The sequence below is a fragment of the Glycine soja genome, chromosome 4 (assembly GCF_004193775.1).
Source record: "Glycine soja cultivar W05 chromosome 4, ASM419377v2, whole genome shotgun sequence".
In the NCBI taxonomy this organism is placed as follows: domain Eukaryota; kingdom Viridiplantae; phylum Streptophyta; class Magnoliopsida; order Fabales; family Fabaceae; genus Glycine; species Glycine soja.
In genome coordinates, this window is record NC_041005.1 from 37,527,850 (window position 1) to 37,550,799 (window position 22,950).

The 22,950-nt window shown below is 36.4% G+C and overlaps 1 protein-coding gene across 1 annotated transcript; it reads right to left on the bottom strand.

Annotated features, from left to right (window-relative positions):
* Positions 1-597: 597 nt before the first annotated feature.
* On the bottom strand, positions 598-2,358 carry LOC114409638 (polygalacturonase-like). The gene is made up of 4 exons (XM_028373154.1): positions 2,201-2,358; positions 1,753-2,064; positions 1,141-1,659; positions 598-1,017 (listed from the first exon to the last, which is right to left on the bottom strand). The coding sequence occupies exons 1-4, from the start codon at positions 2,318-2,320 to the stop codon at positions 799-801; spliced, it is 1,170 nt and encodes a 389-aa protein (XP_028228955.1). The 5' UTR covers positions 2,321-2,358; the 3' UTR covers positions 598-798.
* Positions 2,359-22,950: the final 20,592 nt, after the last annotated feature.

A 22,950-nucleotide genomic window follows, 5' to 3' on the forward strand; every position in this document is an offset into this window, starting at 1 on the left:
TAAGAAGGAAATAGGTTATATCCTGTATGGTATTACACCTTAAACCTCCTAATATTTTATAGCACTCGTCTAATCTATTACCCACATAAACAAAATACAATTAAATAGATAAAAATATTCTTATAAATTTCTCACCTAAATTTAAAGCTCTTAAATAGTAAATTCTACTAAGCTAAAGCTTCATATTACATCAAATAGTCTTGAGTAAATTTTCTAACTTATAAATTTGACATACTAATATCATCATATTCAAACATATTTTGACCCCTAAGAAAATTCTTACCTCAAGAAAGAATTATTAATCTCATCCTCTTCATAGGTTAGACACTGATAGATTTTAAAAAATATTGTACACTTGTTTGATCTAATTTGAGGTAACTTTGAATAAATTTAGTTTTGTAACCATTTCAATGTATTAGTTGAATCAATTCACCAATGGAAAAGGTCCATTGAGTCTTTTACTGTATATTAACAGTTATTACTATAGTGTAACATATAGTAATAACTGTTAAACTTGGGTATGATTCCTTGACACTTTCTAAACTTTAAACTTGGGTATGAATTTGGAACATATTACAAGCTAATTAATAAGATGAATAAAGAAGACTTCTTTTGGTATTGAAGAAACATTACATATATGATCATTATTTTACCATAGCCACATTGAAGTATTTATTCACAAGAGAATACAATTACTAGACACCTCCTCTTTTAATGGGGATGGCTTGCTTCTCTACATAGGAAAAATAGTAAAAGAAAATTGTTAAAAAAAAATGGGCATTATTGTTGTTGCTCATTCTAGGCTGCACAAGTAGGAGCTTTTCCTGTTATTGTGGGCTTGACATTAGCACATTTAGCTGTTGCTGCAGCTCCATTGAATGTGAGATCAATATCAGCCATCTCTACACCCTCACATGGTACACCACTACTACAAACAAGAACCACCCCTTCTTGACTTCCTGAAGTGCCCTTAATGTTCTTGAAGGAAACCTTGCTTATCTTGATTTTTGACGGATTCTATGCCATCATAAGAACAAAAAATGGAATAAAAATCAGTCTTTTAAATCAATTTAGTGTATGAACTATAGTCACTAAAATAATATCATCATCCTATACATTAATGGATAACGAATTAAATACCTGCTTGGAGCATTGGTTCCAAGGACAATACTCTTGGTCAATGATGATAGGGTTCGTAACATTATTCATGGTAAGATCTTCAAAATGCATATCAGTAATTGTAATTGCTCCTGGCGTGTTAGGCCAAGTCTTAATTCTCACACCGTTATCTGTTCCATTCAAAGTGCAGTTCTTAACTAGAAAACCTGCAACAGGCTCTTCAGAATCATACTTCCCAAGGCTTCCAACACTAATGCCATGACCAGGTCCACAATTCACATTTTGGACAGTTATATTTTTGCAACCATCACCCAATGAGACACAGTCATCTCCGGTAGCAATGTTTGTGTTAAGAATCTTCACATCTGTGGATCTTCCAATGTGGATTCCGTCGGTGTTGGGGCTATCTTTTGGTGCACTAACTTTAAACCCATCAAATGTGAAATTGTTGCACCCCAAAACATTCACATGAAAGTTTTTGCTATCCTTGGAAGTAATGTCACGGACAATTGAATTATTGAGGAAATTAAAACCAAAATTCTGTTGACATTTGAGAAATAAAGCATAAAAGGGAGTTAAATTTGTGTTAGAAGGCACAAGATATTTTTAATTTCAATATTAATACTTATTTACCATGCAAAGCATCTTGCAGTCCTTGTTTGTTGTACAATCATTTTGTTTCCAAGCAGTTGCCCCTTGACCATCAAAAACACCTTTACCCGACAGGGTGAAAGAGTTAACATATTGAACAACAAACCATTGATGAGCCGCCTTAAGGTCAGTTGGGTTTGCAGGTGCTTGAATTGTTCCATCAACTTGAACCTCAATAGGAGCCTTGCAAGGACCTTTGACATCAACTGCACCCATTTGGTATGTGCCAGCTGGAATCACAATTTTGACAGCAGTTGGTGATGCACATGCTTGAGTCCAGGCACTTAAGAAAGCCTTTAGAATATGCAAATCACAAATCAATTAAAAAGAAGTGATAATAGTTAAAAAGATCCTACCTTTGAGACTACCCCTATTTTTTTTTTTATCAAATGTTGAAATGAATTTTTTTTTCAATGTTACACGTTGATACCTGGCCTATATTTGTATTTGGTTTTCCTCCAAATCTTGATATGTCAAGATCCCCCTGTTGTGCAAAACCAAAGTCAAGTAGAAATAAAGAGAAAAATATTGTGATTATAGTGAACTTCATATTGTTTTTCTTTTTCTTTTTGTTACACTGTTTTTGCACTTCTCATGAATGAATTGATTCTGGAGTATGATTGGATTATATTTATATTAGAGTAGCAAGGCTTGAAGACCATAAACATTATTAACAACTATTATCTAATTATATCTTTCCTTTTTTAGTTGTCTGGTTGATATTTTTTCCCACTTTTAACAAATAATTTTGCATCACTCGTTAATAACCTATTATTATATTTGCCAAAAATTTAATTATTTATAAAAATTCTATTTAATTTCACTATAGATGATTTAATTTGATTTGGAAAAATATCATGTTTAGAAAGCATTATACAAATTGAGGATAAAAGATACCCAAAAATTATCTTTTACAAAAATTGAAAAAAATATTCCTTTTAATTATTGACTATCAAAAAAATAAAAAAAAGGTTATGAGATTTATATTAATTGAAATATATTAAAAATAATTCATATATATATATATATATATATATATATTATTTTATCCCTTTCTTTACAGAAAATGATAAAAGATCAACATTTAGAATGCGTAACGATCAATTTTAGTAAACTTCAGCATATTGAAATAAACTATTTAAATTAGAAATTTTATACAATAACTCATTTTTAAAAAAAAATTACAAATACATATTTTCCATATAATGTAAATAAGTCTCATCTTTTGGATTCTTATGTTATAAATATAAATACCTTATTTTTAAATTATAAATGATAACTTCAATGCGTACTATTTTTCATTCTTCCATCTTTCAAATTATAATAATTTTCTATATGAAATAAGGTGTACCTAGAATATGGAACCTTTTTTTTTGTTTCTATAGATGTTTGTTGACATGTGGAGACAATGAGATTGTAACACCACAATTTTCTAATATAATAACTTTAAAAGGGATTAAAATTAATCAAATAGAAAATTAAATTTGACTTAATTAAGAAAATATAATTAAAACATTTTGTCTCATTTTATGTGATAACTTTCGGGGAGCCTCTAATTAAGTTGTAATATTAATTGTGCTAAGATGAAAAAAAAACATGAACAAGAGAGAATAAAAAAAAACACTTGTTAACTTTTCTTTAAACAACAAAGTCTAGAAATAAAAAAAAAAGGGATATTGAAGCTGCTAAAATGAAACTGTTTTTGCTGCTTCTCTGAAAAGGGAAAACATGAACAAGAGAGAATTTGAAACAAAAGTAAAAAAGTAAACAATTTTGAGATGGTTTGGTGATGCATAAAAATAGTTCTAACACAATGATAAGTGTGTCTTACCGAGTGGTAACATTGGACTAAAAGTCTGATTGTCAAACCCCAAAAACCAAAAATATTAAACGAAACATTTGAGATGATTAAAAAGAAGATTTAAGTATTTTTGTGCATTTTGGTTTTTAAAAGAAAACAAATAAATAATTGCAAAAGAGATATTTAAGTGATAGTAAAATGACAACGGATTATGATTCACTAGTACTATTTTTTCCCTAATCTCAATTCTAATGAAGTTCTTTCTACAATTAACTACCGATTTCCAATGTCAACCAAAGCTTATGATCAAGGTCAAAGGATGTTGTTTGCTTTAAATCTATACTCCAATGATCCTAGATATACCAATTTAAGTCAAGTCAAAAGATATAATCAATTCCAGGGATGATCAATTAAAGATTAACTAATTTATCTGAGATTTTCCAAAGAGTTTGATCATGCATTATTCTCTACCTAGGTCTACCAAACATAAACAAATGATCACCACAATACATTTGATTAAGCATATGATTGATCAATTTCCAATTAAACAATAATAAAAAGGTAGATAATTAATTAATATAAAAATACTAAGGAATTTCATTAAAAAAATAAAGGATTACAATTAGAAAGTTACATCATATCCCTTAGACTAAGGTGACTAGCTATTTATGGTCAAAGCAAAAATATAAAGCCTATAAGAAATTAGCTTAGACATACCACAAGGGAAGAATGATGATCGTGATCCATCCTTAGGGTGCTGCCTTCACCTTGCAGCTCTCAAAACCCTCTAAAGTGCTTTTTAATTCGAAAATATGATAAAAAAGTATTTTTACAAATTTTAAAGCCCTTAGTTATAGCTTCCTAAGATAACAAACTCGCCAGAAGCGCACTATGGCCGTGCTAAAATCAACCATGGCCATAGTAAAAAACTGTTGACGCTAAAGCTTTGTAGCATGATCAATTGACTAAGATTGTCATGATGTGACTACAATCATAGTGAGTTTACTACGATCATTGCTGGAATGCTGACATTATTTGTAGATGGGCATTGTCATTTTACCATGGTTGTTATGCTCACCATGGTCGTGTTGCATGCACTATGACTGTGGTCAAGTGACAGAGACTTCAAATCTTCAGGTAAAAGTGCAAATTTCCACTTTTTTCACTTAATTTAAAAGTTATATATATTTTTGCGAGACAAAACTAGAATCCAAACATGAGTTTTTCCAAGAAAATGCATGCAAATGGTACAAAAACTCACAAAATATCACCCTAGAAGTGGTTTATCAACCTCCTCACACTTGAGCATTACTTGTCCTCAAGAAATTGTTCTAGTTCTCTAATCTAAACAAATTCTCCCAAGTCAAAACTCACGTATCAAAAATCCCCATTTACTCAAAAAGTAAATACTCACACAATGGGACATAAAAAATTTAGTCAAGAATCCATTAGGCTTATAATTAACATGCAAATAGTCTTAAAATAGCTTTGAGTTCACTTTTCTCACCATCTCTCAGTGTTACACAGGTAGAAAATTACACTCAAAATCACAATTCAATTAATAAGTTCAAAACTTTGTAAATAAATCAACTCAACTCAGATAAATCACAAAAGTTCAGAATAAGTGAGACATATTAGGATGTAATCGGGGCAGACATGTAATGTAAGATAGTTACCGAAAGAAATAGGTTAACAACGGGCTTCACTTCATCATATGAATACACTGATAAATAAGGGGAACTTTAACATTCATTTTTTGCATCTTTCTTTTCATTTAAACTTGTGATCAAATTTTCCTTCTTCTTTTTATTGTCGTCGGGGTAATTTTTTTTTTTACATAACCACTTTTTTTTCTTTGATTTCACTAGAGAGAAGGACATAGGATTTATTCACTGGGACAACTTACAACGTACATTAGTTCCCCCATTTTCCGCACATCAAAAATTCACATAATATAGTTCAAGAACTAGAAAGAAATAATCATTTTGACTCAAAGTGATCAACTAGTGGAAAAATTTATCAAAACAATTCACAGGTCTCAAGAAAACCTATCATTGTCTCATCTTTTCAGAAAATTTAGAATCCATTCAAGGATATGCATGTCAAAATAGAGAATATAACAATTCTAATGAAAGGATCAATTCACCCAAACTAAGAGAATCAAGGCTCAATAGTCGCATTTCAGAGAGTAGCTCTAAGAACGGTCCATAGTCATGCTATGTTCCCTCCCAAAGAAAACTCCAATTACCCCAATACACACACACAATTTATTTATTTATTATCAAGTGAATAACTGAAAACACAAAATTCTAAACCCAAGAGATTTTCACAATACTAGAACTTGAACAATGCAAGAGATCACATATATGGCTGAGAGCTCAAAGTTGGGGGAGCAATGATCCCCACTTTGTCTAACTTTAAAACCAAGTTTTTTGTTGATGTAGAAATCCATTTAGAACAAAAAAAATGTATGCATCTCAATATTTTCAAATGCAAGGAACTCAATTTTGAACTCAAAATTTCCTAAAGCCACTCCCCATTTGGTCCTGAAACTGAACTGCCCTGTACCTAGTAATAAAATTTCACAAAACTTGTTTTTTTAATTTCCAAGAGTTGTAGAAATACATTTTATGTAAACTTTATATCAAATCCTATATTTTCAAATATGAGGAATTCACTTTCATGGTCAAAATCTATAGAAACAGAGCCTATGCAGTTCGTGCAAAACATAGTAGATTTTACCAAAAAAGAGTAAAACTTGAAATTTTGATTCCAAGAGCCATTCTAACTCAAATAGGATGTATTTTATGTCTAACCCTAGGTTTCTAGAGATAGTAAGTTCAATTTTGAGGTCCATAATCATAGATTTCATTGAAAACTTCAAAATTTTTTAAAACAGAGGAATATGCATACATAACTTGCCCTAACTTAAAATTTCATTTCCAAATGCTATACAACTGCAAATAAGATATATCATGTATGCTTTCCTAGATTTTTGGGGTCAAGAAACTCATTTTAGAACCCAAAATTCACAAATATAGCATGTATAAATCACAGGGTCACAACACAAAATTCGAATTACAAACAAAAGCACATCATAAATGAAGTTTAACTTCTCATACAAAGCATGGGTTCTAAGTGATCAAGTACTCCTTGCTTACCTCTTGGTTGACACAAAGAAGAAAAGAAATGAGTATGGGGTGAGTTGATTCTTTGAGTATCTCCTAGGATTATTGTCATGAAAATGAAACAAATGAGAGATGTGAGGATCCTAATGAGTAGAGAAGAGAAGAATGAAGAAGAGCATGAGAAAAGGGTTGAAAAACTCACCTAAGACCTTTCACTTTACCCCACAACTCACACCAAGCAAGAAGGAAGAAAAAAAGAAGAAGCTATGCTCTCTCTCTCTCTCTCTCTTATATATAGAAGGCTCTAGGTTTAGGAGATGATGACCCACTTGTGGGTCCTCTAGGTTTTTCCTTTTTTTTAGTTCTCCTAACTTCTCTTAATGACTTAGTCTTCTACGTAGTTTATTAATTAAATTGTAACTTCTAAGTTGATCCTAGAGTAGTCAATTCATTTATCAACCTAAATCTCTCATTTTAACCTAAAAATCCTTTATTTACAAAATTGTCATTAATGAGGAATTTCCTTACTTTAACTTTTAGATTGTAGTTGACTTTTGTTGACTGAAGATTTGACCAAGGGTTTTGTACTTCTAAACCACTTTTTCCTAGACTCAACACTCTAAATCTAGGTCACTAGACTATCCTATGATGATCCCATCTCTTATATAAATCATTTCAATAAAGATAATGTTATTATATTGCATATCAAAACAAACACAAGCTATTACTACTCTAAACTTCTTAATGTAGAAAATTGGGGTGTTACAATGATATCACACTTTGCCACATCATCATATACACATCCAATCAAACAAAAATATTTCCAAACATCAACACAATAATAATTTTAAGAATCATACTATAATAACATTATAATATCAAAATTATTAATTTACAATATACTTGATAAGTGTCATATTTCAATTATTTTTGGGATTAAAATGTTAGCACTTATCTTTACATTGTAATAATTCTCTTATAAACTTTCCTTAAACCTAGTTGTTTTATATATATTGTATAATTTACTAATTTTTTTGTTTAAATATGGAAAATTCATCCATGATTCTGTAGGTTTTGATGATTGTTTGTTAGTTCCAGAAACCAAGTCAAAAGGAAGGTCAAAATTGTCATTTTCCAATATTTCAGACATCCATTCGCCATGGTTAGCAACCAGTTCACTTGGGCTAATCAAGTTTCTTTAGGCATAAGTAATTAACACGCTTGGGCGAGCTACAATTTGCCTAGGCGAATTGCTGCCTTCAACGCTAAGTAAGAAATTTGCTTGGGTGAGTTTAGCTCGCCTAGGCAAATTTGTTTGCACCTCTTGGCTCTTTTTTATAAATAGTCATGCAAATAAAGAAGAAAAACACATCAAAAAGTAGAGAGAGAAAAATGTGAGAAACACTAGAAGGAAGAAGGAAGCACAAATTAGAGCTCGGGCGCTGTAGAGTTGTGACCATGGATCGCATCCTTCGTCATTTCTCTTGTTAGTCTTGTACTTTACACAATGATTGGTTAGTTTCTCCAAAGGATTAGATGTAATCTTTGTACCCATACGTATCTCTTTTTATATTATATATGTATGAATCTTTTCTACTCATTATTGGTGATTCCATTCTGTTTGTAATGCTTGATTCTATTTGATCACTACTTTTATGAAATTGGATTTTAATTTTGATTGAGAAGTACTCTTAGAATTTGCACTGAATGAAGTTACTCTTTACGTTACATTGCTAGGAATAGAACATAACATTTTGATTGCAAATAGCATGAGATTATGATCGTAATGCCAAGATATTTACTTTATATGTGAGGGATCGATATTCGATAAATATATTCTTAGGATTCACGAGTACGAGGAATCGATTCGGGACAACTTAATGTGTGCATTAGTAATGTTAGAAAATGATTCATATATGTTAATCTTATTAGCATACTGAGAGTATGAACGATGAAATTCATTCCTACATTTTTCTTGAATTAATTAAATTCATTATTATTGTTTTCATAATTTTATGCATTTCTGACGCACTAAATTCCGTTATTTCTATTATTCTATTACTTTAGTTATTTTTCGTCAGTTAAATAAACCCATGATATTTTGATTAGACTTGTACATAACTATTGAACTAATAACCCTTATTCGAAGGAATTGAGTAACTCAAGTCCCTATGGAGAGAATCTCTTTTTATAAATCAGTAACCTATGACAACATTGGTACGCTTGTCAAAAATCTAACAATACTGTACACATATAAACACATATATAACAACAAAAATATAAGAAAGTATTAAAAGTAAAAATAAAAGTACCAAAAGTAAAAAGAATATAACATTTAAATACATATTAACGTTAATATCATGAATCAAAGATAAAGTCTTAAAGTTGAAAAAAAAACAATTTCTATACAAAGTTAATTCAAATTGAAAACTCTGATCTTATTAATTTTAAAGTAAATAGTGCCACTTTTTGTACTTTGTTTCTAACGGCCAAGATAAATATATAATATAAAATATTAGGAGTTGCCATAAGAAATGAAATCCCAAAGCCAAGCAAGGATACAACAAAAGGTGCTTTGTACGATAACAAAACTTAGAGGCCAGGTACTATTACAAGCACACAGCACAAACCATAACAAATCTGTAAAAACCTACCCAGCACGAAAATCACACCTTAGAAAAAAATAGCCATCATAACAGAATCCACTGTAGGCTTATAGGAAAGCACCGTAAGCCCTTTCTCTCGTGTATAAAGTTACCTATTTCAAAACATAATATACAAATGGACTATTATATATAATACGTGCAGGAAGCATCGTGGTTCTTAAATATAGAAAAAATTGAACGCGGTTGAAATATGTGAATAGAATTCATGTGTCAGTTTCAAAGAATCGCAGTGTGCCAATTTCAAAGAACTACATCAACACAATATTTTCTTATCAATATCTATATAACTATGTAATCCAGGACAAGCCGAAACATTAAAAAAAATTTCCCTTCCAAGTCAATATTCGTGTCCGAATGATAGCAAGTGCTTTTGTGAAAAAAAAAATGATAAGATATCCCGACAATATAATAATCGAAGCAAGGAAAATTTACGTGATGGAAATCTTATCAAGTATATATGAATGACTAAATATTTCATAAAAAGGAAAAACAAAAAAATCATAGTCTCACTTTCCCCTTACCTTGAAAAAAAGAAAACATAGAGAAGAGGCACTATTCCAACTTTGACTCACGATTTCGACGGAACTCCCTTCGAAGACTCTACAATGACGAAGGTTCTAAGAGTAGAGAAGAAGGAGAAAGAAGTTAGGTTTTCTTTAGGGAGAGAATGAGACTTAAGCTTATGCTAATTAATGAGAAAAACTCACTAACACAACCCCAAAACTCACTTAAACATGCTCAAGCCCTTATTATTATTATTATTATTAACATAATTTTTTTTAATAATAACAATAAATAATATTTATTTATTCATTTAATTATAAAGAAAACATTTTCACAATGCAAAATAATCTTATATAATAAATAAATATATAAAACAAATATCTGGGTGTTATAGTCCGTGTGTGTTTGTTATGATGATTGTGTATGATGGGAATTTGTGATAGGTGATGCCAACAATGGTTTACGTGGTGTATGATGTTTATGACTCCTGATGATGAATGGTGATGGAACTATGTTGCTGTTGACGGTTTGAGGAATATGTTTTAAGGTTGCTATATATAGTAATTGAGATAGACTATTTGAAAAGTAATAAGATTTTATCAAACTCACTTTGATTATGGCTGGGAATCAATTGGCATTTGTTGAAAGCGCATTTATTGGCAAACCTCCACTTTCTTGTGGTCTGAATTATCCATTTTGGAAAGTTTGTATTAAAATCTTTATGGAGTTTATTAATAGAGGCATTTGGAAAGCTATGGTAAATGGCTATTCAATTCCAACTGATGTTGTTGATGACAAAATTGTATAGAAACCTTTTGAATCTTGGACTGTAGAGGAAATTAGAAGAGGATGATATGATTTTAAGACTATGAATATCATTCAGTCTTCTTTAAATTCTAATGAATTTTTCAGGGTATTGGCGTGTACAGACTAAGGAAATGTGGTATCTTATTCAAGTCACTCATGAAGAAACTCCAAAAGTAAGGAGATTAACAAATAACTCTTTTTATTCAAGAGTATGAGACTTTTAGGATGAAACAAGGACAAAATAAAGCAGATGTCCAAAGGAGATTTACTCAAATGGTGAATCATCTTAAAGGCCGGGGGAAGGTATTTGAAGAGGAGGATCTGAAAGTAAAGGTTTCATAAGCCTTACTAAGAATCTTATCTTGCATTATAGGACTAAACATATTGAGATTAGGCACCACTTCATTAGGGACCACATTCAAAAGGGTGATTGTGATAAATTTTGTTGATAGAGACTCAAAACTAGCTAATATCTTTACCAAACCTCTTCCTAGATATAGTTTCTACCATCTTCATAATGAGCTTGCCATTTTAAGTGAGTCTAATCTCATTGGAGCCAATATGGGAACCTACATTCATTCTCATGTACACATTTCTTTGCATTTGTATGTTTTCATTGTGCATAATTGTTTGATTGTTTGTTTTTGTGTGCATTTAGAAAGCATTAAATTTTGTTTTAGCATATTTTTTGTAAATTTTTTCCATTGGCATGCATTATAATCGATTTCAGTAATCTTGTAATTAATTAATTCAAGTATGAGGCTGCTACTCTGGATTTCTAGGAAGTTGTAATCGATTAAATTACGTCTAGAGGCTTTAGGATTCAATATGGGTAAGTCGTAATTGATTATGACCACATCATAATCGATTATGAGAGTGAATCACATTTGTTAGAAACAAAAAACATGAATGCTCTATTCTTTAAGTTCCCCTTCTCCTAAACCTAAACCTTATTTCACTCCCTCCTAGCTCAATCGCAAACCTAAGAGACCAACACTTACCCCATTTCCTATTCTCTCACCTCTCTAATCCCTCAATTTCACCATGTTTTAACCACAAAAAGTCAAACACATCAAGAGGGTCACCACTAAGTTTTCCCCTTTTGACCTCCAATCCTCAGAAGGAGAAGAAATCAAAGCCCATTAAGGAAAACTCGAAGAAGAAAAGGAAGGAAACAACTGGGTCATAGTTTGAGAGAGAAATCAACTAAATGTTCTCACTCTCCTTAACCTGCACCGTGGTTTGCAGAGGAGCACTATGGAGATGTCTACCAGTTTAACTACCTAAAGAAGGACTCGATTCAACCTAAATTTATGAACCTAGCTTGGTTGAAGGTACAACACTTTGTCTTCCCTAAGGTTTTGGAGTACCACGGCCTGCAGAAGCTTGTGGTGATTTAGGATACATTTTACCCTGAGCTTGTGAAGGTGTTCTACAAGACTATTTTCATTAATGGTGAGAGAGATTATTTGTGTGCTATTGTGAAGGGAAAATTTATAACCATGAGCCATGATTTGTGGAAAGAAATTGATGGCCTATCAGATGAAGGGATGATAACTAATGAGAAGGGACTCCAAGATGTAGGAGTGAAGTTCAACAAACTGGCCACCTACAAGATCATGATGAAGAATCCTAAAGAGGCACCAAAAGGAAAGACATAGGACAGGTTTGGGTCTGGAGCACTAAAGATGGAAGCAAGGTTGTTAGCCTATGTGATTGCATAGATTATCACTCCGAAGGGGAGCAATCATGCTCAATTGACTAAAAAGGATCTTCTCCTTATCTATCTAATGCAGAGGACTATGAAGATTAACTGGGTAAATATAGTCATGGAAAACATGTTGAAGACCAAACAAATTGGGACTTTCCAATGCCCTTGTGTAGTTCTCATCTCAAGGATTCTAGACCACTTCAAGGTGGATGTCACCAATGAGATAGAAAACTTTGTGGAACTTGAGTATGAGTTGAAGATTAAGGTGTTGAAGCAGATGAGATACATTGAAGTTGATGATGGAAGTGGCTGGATTGAGAAGCTCAAGGACACCCCAATTGAGGACACTGAAGAAAAGCCCATGACTCTGCTTGAGATGATGATGATGATGATGGCAAAGATGGACAAATTGCTGATGATTCATTAGGAGGAGTACTAAGAGCTCAAATACAATTTTGAGAGTACCTTAAAGAGGCTAGATGTTATAGGGGCACCACATGCATATGACCTTTGATATCCTTAGTTATCCTTGTCAAGGATAGAAAGAAAGCCTTGCTAGGTCTGGATGACCATGCCTCTCATCCAACCTAGATTTTGATGTATAACATAAGTATAAATTATTTATATTCTAATGATTTTTTTACAAGTGGGTAGGATTATTATGTTAAAGGAGTATCATCCACGTTTATAGAAAGTGTGCTTTGTTTTAACTTAGCATCCAACATGCTATATTCAGTGAGTGCTCACTCTTGTGCATAACAATAAACACGCTATCATAAGCTAATGCTTGAATTTACGACAAAGACAGTATAGAAGAGAATGGAAGGCTTGCATGGAATTTTCTCTTGAAGGTCACTTTTAGAGTGGACAAAAAGCTCATGGCGTTGTCTGTACTTCATATAAATTCTCCTCATTCAGAGCTTGACACATTGTCGCAACCTACCCTTCGGCGGGAGGGCGACGCGTGACTCGCGGGATGCGTGTTCCACGAAAGGAATACGCGCGGAGTCGCCACCAACGTTTATTTGAGGAAAACGTCGGAAAAACCGGAAAAGACGCGATCTACGAACTTTTAAGTGAAAGGTTCGGGAGTTGTATTTACGCACGGGGAAGGTATTAGCACCCCACACGTCCGTCACAAGGGACGACAGCCTTTAATCGAATGTGCAAACATGACTTTGATTTTTACGTTCCCTTTTATGTCCTTATATCCTTTATACCCTTTTTTATATTTTTCTCTTTTTGTGGTCGACAAGGGTGTTTCCCTTTGCTCCTACGTATTCCTCAATTGCGATGAGGAAATCAGACCTACGTAGTTCTTTCTTATGCGTGAATCAAGTGATTTTTTTTTACTTGAAAGGTGATCATTTTAAGGCGTTGGACCTTAAAAATGATCCATTTTACTTAGTAAGAAATTGAAATGATGAACTTCCAAAACCTATTTTTGTGGACGAGCTTGACTAGGCGAGTTGATTTTAGCCTTAGTTTCACTTTAGTTATTAGTCAATTCGATTAAGAATGAGAAATCCCAAAGAGAAAACGTCCAATTGATTTTTCGCTTTATTTTACTAAAGGGTATATATTTTTTTATTTATATTATTATTTACCTCTTTTTTTTGGTTTCCAACGTGGTTGCGGCACGACCGATCGGTCGGAATTCATTTCAACCAAAGTTAACGGATAATACAATTCAAACAATCGGTGGAAATTTATTTTATTTTTAGGTTAAGCGAGAAATGACTTAAATAAAATGGCTTAAGCACGTCAAAAGGGGGTATAAAAAGTAAATGGAAACGAGAATAAAAATACATGAAACCAAATGTGGACCACCACGGGTACATAAAATGAATTGAAAAGCTTGGTTTGAGGTACTTACCCGTTGAAGACTGAAGAACGATGAAGAACGAATGAAGAACGTCAAAGAACGGTCGAAAACCTTCGCGAAATCACTCACGGAAACGTTACGGAAACGTTATGGAAGCGCCTCGGCTTGGATTTTCTTCACGGAAACAATTTTTCTAAGCAAATTCGAAAGAGAGAGAAGTGCCTAAGGGGCTAACCCCTTTTCTACTTCACTTCTCCCCCTATTTATAGAAAATTGGGGGAGAAGCTTGCCACCCAGCTTGCCCAGGCGAGCAGGGTTGCTTCCTCCAGAAGCAACAGCCTTCTGGAGGGCCTAAGTAGGCCTGATTGCTATTTGCAGCCCCATTTTTACTAAGTACACCCCTGCCTTTTTTTGGTGATTCTTTTTTCGTAAAGTTACGGAAACTTACGAATTTCGTAATGATACTTGTTTTCTTTCCGTAATGTTACGGAACCTTGCGGATTACATAATCATCCCCTTTTTTGACTTACGGAATGTTACGGAACCTCACTAATTGTGCAACGATGCTTCCATTTGATTTCCGGTGTATCACGGAACCTTACGGATTGTGCATCAATATTTTCTTTTGTTTTCCGGCATGTCCCGGAATTTCACAGATTGCCTAATGATGGGTGCCAAGCACCTCACAAGGACCAAACAAAAGTTGCATGTCATCAAGCAAAGGTCCCCGGACGAAATTAGGGTATGACAGTTGCCCCTCTTTACTTGTCTTTTATTGGAGATAAAAGGGAAGTAAAGATAAGACACTAATTTCGTTCCTCTCGGTTGACGAGAGTCGCGGGTGACCATAAAATACCTCCGCATGTAAATGACTTGATGTCCCCGGGGGAACAAAAGGTGCAGAAGACAACGTCAGTCTCTGCATGCTATCAAGCGTTCTGTCTTACAGATAGCAAAAGAATATTTATACGGATAACCACTCGGGTATTTCCGCCCGTCAGCGTGACTCAAATGTCAGTATGACAGATCTTGTGAGCGCGGAAGATGACGTAAATCTCCGCGTGTCAACGGGCTTTTCGGCCGCGATTGACGAAGGGCGCAGAATGACCATAATTTGTCTCTGCGTGTCATCGGACACAACTGTGTCTGAATGACAAAAAGGTGTGCGGAATGACCATAATTTGTCTCCGCATGTCATTGGGCCCGCCGCCTCTAGATGACAAAAGGGCGCAGAATGACGATAATTTGTCTCTGCGTGCCATCGGACACAACTGTGCCTGAATGGAAAAAAGGTGTGCGGAATGACCATAATTTGTCTCCGCATGTCATCGGGCCCGCCGCCTCTGGATGACAAAAGGGCGCAGAATGACCATAATTTGTCTCTGCGTGCCATCGGACACAACTGTGTCTGAATGGCAAAAAGGTGTGCGGAATGACCATAATTTGTCTCCGCATGTCACATGACCTCAGGGTCAGTATGACAGAGATTGTGGGGCGGCCGACAAAAGCAAGGCTCTTGCTCCTACGTATCCTCAATGAGGAACTCAGACCTACGTAGTTCTGGATAACTTGTGAGACTTGAAAAAGTCTCGGTGTTTTCTCCACTAAAATGCAAACATGCTTTAGCAAAGAGACAAATATTCCAACTGATTAGAGCAACATATGCCTTTTTGAGTGAAAAACAATGCGTCTACCGGGGAAGGAGAGTATGCTGATGAAATTTTCTCATAACCATAAATGAGATTTTGGATGTTTAGCATTTCGTTTCTAAATGACCATTTAGAGGAAACACTGGGTTCGACAAAAATAGAAGAAATCCACTCAAAGTGTATCAATCTCGCACAGGTAAGTGTTTTATCCTAATTCCGAACCATAGATATGTCATGACTTGATTTTACAAATCATTTCCTATCAAATCAAAGATTACATGCGTGATCATGGATCAATAGGACTTCCCTTGGAAACGGGTTCTTTTGGTGGGTTTTTTGGCTTTTGACCTCTTCTTTTTTTGGCCCTTTTTCTGGCTTTTTTCCTTTTCTGTTTTGGTTTAGTGCGGGGCAAAAAAGTCGCTAGCACACAATATCTTGGTTGGCAATTAAAGGGAGAAAACCACTTTAGGTCATGGTTTCCTTTCCTTTTTTTCGTTCATTTGGTGACAATTCTGTATTGTTCAGATATTGTCCGGTCCAAAGACCTTTCTGCACATTTCTTCTGTTTTCTTTCGATCCTTGATCAGGAGCTTTCTTTCCTTCTTCTTCTTCTTCCTTTTTTTACTTTCTCCCATTCTTTGATTGGGAATTTTCTTTCTTTTCTTTTTGCTTTCTCTTTGATTGGAAATTTTCCTTCTTTTCTTTTTGCTTTCTCTTTGATTGGAAATTTTCCTTCTTTTCTTTTTTGCTTCCGAGGGTAAGGATTGACATTCTCACGCTGGGTCAAGGTTTATGGTGAGTCAGGATTTTGGCTCAAAGCTTGTAGAATGGCTAGACATAATACATGGCAGGGTTTGGTTTGGTTCAAGGATAAAAGGGATGCCCCACATTATTTCCATGACACAAATGCAAAGATGATGATTTGGAAATTTTATGCAAAACTGGTCATGCATGCACCTATGCGGACACTCAAGTGTCAAATTTTTATGGTCATGTGATGCTAGGGCTCAGGATTCATTCCCTCTATTTTTAGATCAACCCAATGTTTCCAAAATATGTTCTTTTATCAATTTGTACATTCATCCGAGTCCATTTTGGGTACTCGGGAAAATTTCACAGCATTCACCCTTCAGGTGTACACACATTTTTTTTCCAAAAACTAGCTATGATCAGCAAATTTTTCTTTAAAGAAAAGTCGGAAGTCATCTCTTTTCACAAGCATGTTGGTTTTTCAGCTAGACAACTTATTTTTCTTTTTTTTCTTCCTTTTTTTTATCATTATCATTTGTTTATTTCTTTTTCTTGTTTGTTTTTTTTTTGTTTTGTTTTTTTTTCCCTTTTTTTTCATGAGGTATTTTGCTACCTAAACATGTGTATATTTTTGTGAGGTATTTCTGCTATATACACGCATATCCAAGGTATCTTGCTACCTAAACATACATATATATGTTTTGTAAGGTACTTTTGCTATATACATGCATATCCAAGGTATCTTTCTACCTAAACATACATATATATATATATATATATATTTTGTGAAGTATTTTTTGTTTACATACATGCATATCTAAGGTATCTTTCTACCTAAACATACATATATATATATTTTGTGAAGTGTTTTTTTGTTTACATACATGCATATCTAAGGTATTTTCACTACCTAAACATACATATATATATTTTGTGAGGTATGACTACCTTTCGAGCTTGCGCTTGTTTTATTTAAATTCCCAGGATCATGAGCAACTAGGTGCGTCCTACTATAAAAAGTGATCAAATAACAAGCATAGATTCAAAAGGTACTAGGTTGCCTCCTAGTAGCGCTTCTTTAACGTCTTGAGCTGGACGCGTCGCTCCCGGAGAAATGGCCATCCCTTGATGGCCTCGAAGCGCTGCTGGTGTACAGCGCTCCTAAAGCGGTGACTGTCATACTCAGGAGCAGAACTAGTTCCTTCGGCCGCCTTATCCTTCCTGGACCTCTTTGAGGCAAGCTTCCTCAGGGCCATTTCCTGCGAAGGCAAACATTTGGAAAGTTAGTTTTACCAAGAAATGCTACTCTTAAAACAAAAATGGCATACAACCTCCTCCAATAAACACAAACATCAATGTAAATTTAGAGCAAACTCATGCACATACTTCCTTACGAACATTCACTCGCACAAGATATTCTTCTAACTAAGAAAAATGCACCCATGCACAATCAAGGCACCTTCGTTACCTAGATCACTTATATGTACTTCCAAGGCGTATTTGCTACCTACATCACATGCATTTCCTTTGCTAAATTTACATACGTGCATACTCAAAGCACTTTGGCTATCAAAAATTGCATACGTGCACATTCTGGTATTTCTAATACCTATACATACACAAACTTCATGATGAATTTTGGCTACCTACACAATAAGGTGCTACATTTCATGCTTTATTCAAGTGTTTTTGCTACCTAAAGCCGCATGCAAATTCAAGTATATTTTCTTTTGTTGACTTAAATGGCATTTCAAATTAAAAAGTATCTCTGTAAGGTATTTTCTTTACATAAAATGCAACATATATATATTTTTTGTGAGACATTTTGACTACCAAAAATTACATTTACATACATCCAAGTATTTTGCTACCACGCCCCAAAGTGTAAATTGCCAAAGGTATTTTGCTACCTATTCTAAACCTACACATTTATGATGAACAAAATTCCTAAACATCTAGGCGTAGGGAAATTATTGTAGCGTGGCTCATAGCTGATTGCTGGCCAAAAAGGGTAACTTTACCCAATATGCACCCACTCTTGTGTTCTCTTGCATAAAAAACTTTGGTTCCTAGGCCTAGTATATATGGGGGGCAATTACTCTAGCCCTTACGAAACCGAATACATGCCCCCAAAAAATAGAAAACATGTGCAGACCTAATTGTCCCATAGGTTGTTTCCCTACAAAAATCACGCGTTAATGCCATTGAGGCATTTCACCGAACACTTGGCGGGCGCGCGTTTAGGCATCAATAGCAAGAGAACGGGGACAATGTGGCATGTCCCATTGCTTCAAAATGCATTATAGGCCTAGGGCCATCTCATACAAACCCCCAATTCAACCCAATCAGGCAAGAAAACAAACCAAAATTGCCCCACATATTTGAGCACATTCCCTCAATTTAGAGCACCAAAAGGAGATCAAAATACACCAATGAAAAGCTAGAAAGCTTAGGGATGGAATACTTACTTGTTGGTGATGAATAAAAGCGCAAAACGGAATCGAAAAATGCGAAAAGTAGAGATCCTAGGGCTGCAAACTCATAAATTCCGTGGGTATGGCTTTTGAATGGGGGGAAAAGAAGTTTTTGAATGCAAAAACGTCCCCCTTTCTTCGTTTTTTATATTTTGGTGCAGGGGTTGCTCGCCCAGGCGAGCTCAGCTCGCCCGGGCGAGCTAACCTGCACTTTTTTTTTTGAGAGGAACATTAACCATGTCCCCTCCTTCCTTATGGATTAGCGTTTTGCCTATTTGAGCCTACATAAGTTAGAATTAGGCGTTAATTACTTAAAAAAAACAAACAATGGTAGTAAAATACTGCGAATTCAAAGGATACTGGGCTGCCTTGCGCGACGTTCTCTGCTTGTTTAGCGCAGAGAAGGGGCAACGATCGGTCGGTCGTGACCCCATCCCCACTTGCATCCGTCCCTATGTACCTGCAAGTAAGAAACAACAAGGTGTGGCAAATCTTGACCGCGTCGTTGTCTTACCTTGATTGGTTTCTGCTGTTCTAGCTTTGTCTCTACCCCAGAAGGTAGCTCAAGATGATCCTGCCCCTGTCTTACCACAACAATATGCATGCGTATGCGTATGTATGAATGTTTTCACACGCAGCAAATTTTAGTGAAAGTTGGTTTAGGTTCAATTTAAATTAAACGCTTGGGGCATCCCATGAACTGAGCGGAAGGGCTCAGGTGATCACAAATTAACGCAAGGTTTGAAACCAACGTGAGGACTAAAACCTCGAATCCACGTTCATTTCTTTAAAAGATTGTAACGAGAGATACAGTAGACGGGGAATCCCTGGGGGAAATCCAGAAAACACATAAAGAACATGCAGCGACATCCTTAATTGCCCCAGATTCTAAGCATAATATCGCTTGACGACATCAGAATTCATGGGTGAAGGTAGCTCTTCGCCATCCATGTTGGTAAGCACCAGGGCTCCTCCGGAAAAAGCCCTCTTCACAACAAAAGGCCCTTCGTAGTTTGGGGCCCATTTTCCTCGATTGTCCTTGACAGCATGGGACATTTTCTTTAGCACAAGGTCTCCCTCATGGAACTTGCGCAAGCGTACCTTCTTGTTGAATGCACTCTTCATTCTTTGCTGGTACAAGTGCCCATGACTCATGGCCGTTAAGCGCTTACCCTCAATGAGGTTGAGCTGGTCATAGCGCGTTTGAGCCCACTCTGATTCCTTTAATCCGGATTCTGCCAAGATCCTTAATGACGGGACTTCTACCTCAAACGGTAACACAACCTCCATCCCATATACCAATGAGAACGGCGTTGCCCCAGTTGACGTTCGCACTGAAGTTCGGTAACCGTGTAACGCGAATGGGAGCATCTCGTGCCAATCTCTATACGACACGGTCATCTTTTGGATAATCTTTTTGATATTCTTATTGGCCGCTTCCACGGCTCCATTCATCTTTGGCCGGTAGGGCGTGGAATTGTGATGCTGGATTTTAAACTCCTCGCACATTTCACCCATCATCTTGTTATTCAGGTTGGTGCCGTTGTCCGTGATAATCTTCCTTGGCAAACCATATCGGCAGATGATCTCTTTCTTAATGAACCTAACCACCACACCCCTCGTGACATTGGTGTAGGAGGCCGCCTCAACCCACTTGGTAAAATAATCTATCGCTACGAGGATGAAGCGATGACCATTCGAGGCCTTGGGCTCAATGGCCCCGATGACATCTATCCCCCACATGGAGAAAGGCCAAGGGGCGGACATGACATTCAGAGGATGCGATGGAGCATTGACATTGTCTGCGAACGCTTGACATTTGTGGCATTTCCTTACATGGACACAACAATCACTTTCCATGGTAAGCCAGTAATAACATGCTCTTAGGATCTTCCTGGCCATAGCATGCCCGTTGGCGTGCGTTCCAAACGAGCCCTCATGGACTTCCTCGATCATGTGATTCACCTCCCTGGCATCCACGCACTGCAGGAGTGTCATGTCGTGGTTTCTCTTATACAGTATGCTTCCGCTCATGAAGAAGCCGGCCGCCAACCTTCTCAATGTCCTCTTATCATTGTCGACAATCTCTGGTGGGTATTCTTTGCTTACGACATATCGCTTGATGTCGAAATACCAAGGCTTACCGTCCCGTTCCTCTTCTACTTGGCAACAATGCGCGGGTTTGCCACGACACCAAAATTCAATGTATGGTAGATCCCCATGCGGCGTTAGCTGGAACATAGACGCCAAAGTAGCAAGCGCATCCGCCATTTGATTTTCCTCGCGGGGAACATGATGGAAGGAGATCACATCAAAGGTCTTAGCCAATTCCTTGATATAGGCTTTGTAGGGTATCAGCTTGGGATCTCTAGTTTCCCATTCCCCTCTCAGCTGATGGATTACCAACGCTGAGTCACCGTACACCTTGAGTAGTTTGACATTGGAGTCAATCGCTGCCTGGACGGCCAGGGCACATGCTTCATATTCGGCCATGTTGTTGGTGCAGTCGAATCCTAGCCTGGCTGTGAAAGGTACACATTGATTGTCCGGAGAGACCAATACTGCTCCAACGCCGTGGCCTAGAATGTTTGACGCTCCGTCAAACCATACGGTCCATTTGTCCCGATCTTCGTCCAATTTTTCCTCAAACAAGGCCATGATGTCCTCATCCGAGAATTCAGGATGCATGGGCTGATAGTCGTTAAGAGGCTGTTGAGCCAAATAATCTGCTAAGGCGCTTCCTTTTATCGCCTTTTGGGTGACGTAAATTATATCAAACTCGGATAGCAGGACTTGCCACCGGGCGATTCGTCCCGTGAAAGCTGGCTTTTCAAAGATGTACTTAACCGGGTCCATCTGGGATACAAACCAGGTAGTATGGCTCAGCATGTACTGCCTTAGGCGATGGGATGCCCATACTAAAGCACAACACGTTCTTTCGAGCAAGGAGTAATTCATTTCACAGGTCATGAACTTCTTACTTAGGTAGTAAACAGCGCGCTCTTTCTTTTCGGATTCGTCATGTTGCCCCAGCATACACCCCATTGACTCGTCCAAGATTGTCATGTACAAGATGAGAGGCCTTCCAGGTACTGGTGGCATAAGCACAGAGGGATTCATAAGACACTTCTTGATCCTTCCAAAAGCCTGTTGGCAACCCTCGTTCCAGCGATCAGTTTGGTTTTTGCGTAAGAGCTTGAACAACGGCTCACAAATGGCGGTGAGCTGCGATATGAATCTGGCAATATAATTCAAGCGTCCCAGGAAACCTCGGACTTGCCTCTCAGTACGGGGTTCCGGCATCTCAAGGATGGCCTTCACCTTTTCGGGGTCTACCTCTATCCCTTTCTGGCTTACGATGAAACCAAGCAATTTCCCTGATTTGACCCCAAAGGTACACTTGGCGGGGTTCAATCTTAATTGATATTTCTTAAGCCTTTCGAACAACTTCCGCAGGTTGACAAGGTGTTCTTCTTCAGATTTAGATTTAGCAATTATGTCATCCACGTAGACCTCGATCTCTTGATGCATCATATCATGGAACAAAGCTACCATGGCCCGTTGATAAGTTGCCCCGGCATTATTGAGTCCAAAGGACATCACCTTGTAACAGAATGTTCCCCACAGGGTGACGAAGGTAGTCTTTTCCATATCCTCTGGCGCCATCTTTATCTGATTGTAACCGGAGAAACCTTCCATGAAGGAAAATAAAGCGAAATTGGTCGTATTATCTACGAGGATATCGATGTGTGGCAAAGGAAAATTGTCCTTGGGACTGGCCCGATTCAGGTCCCGATAATCCACACACATTCGTACTTTCCCATCCTTCTTAGGGACCGGTACAATGTTGGCAACCCATTCTGGG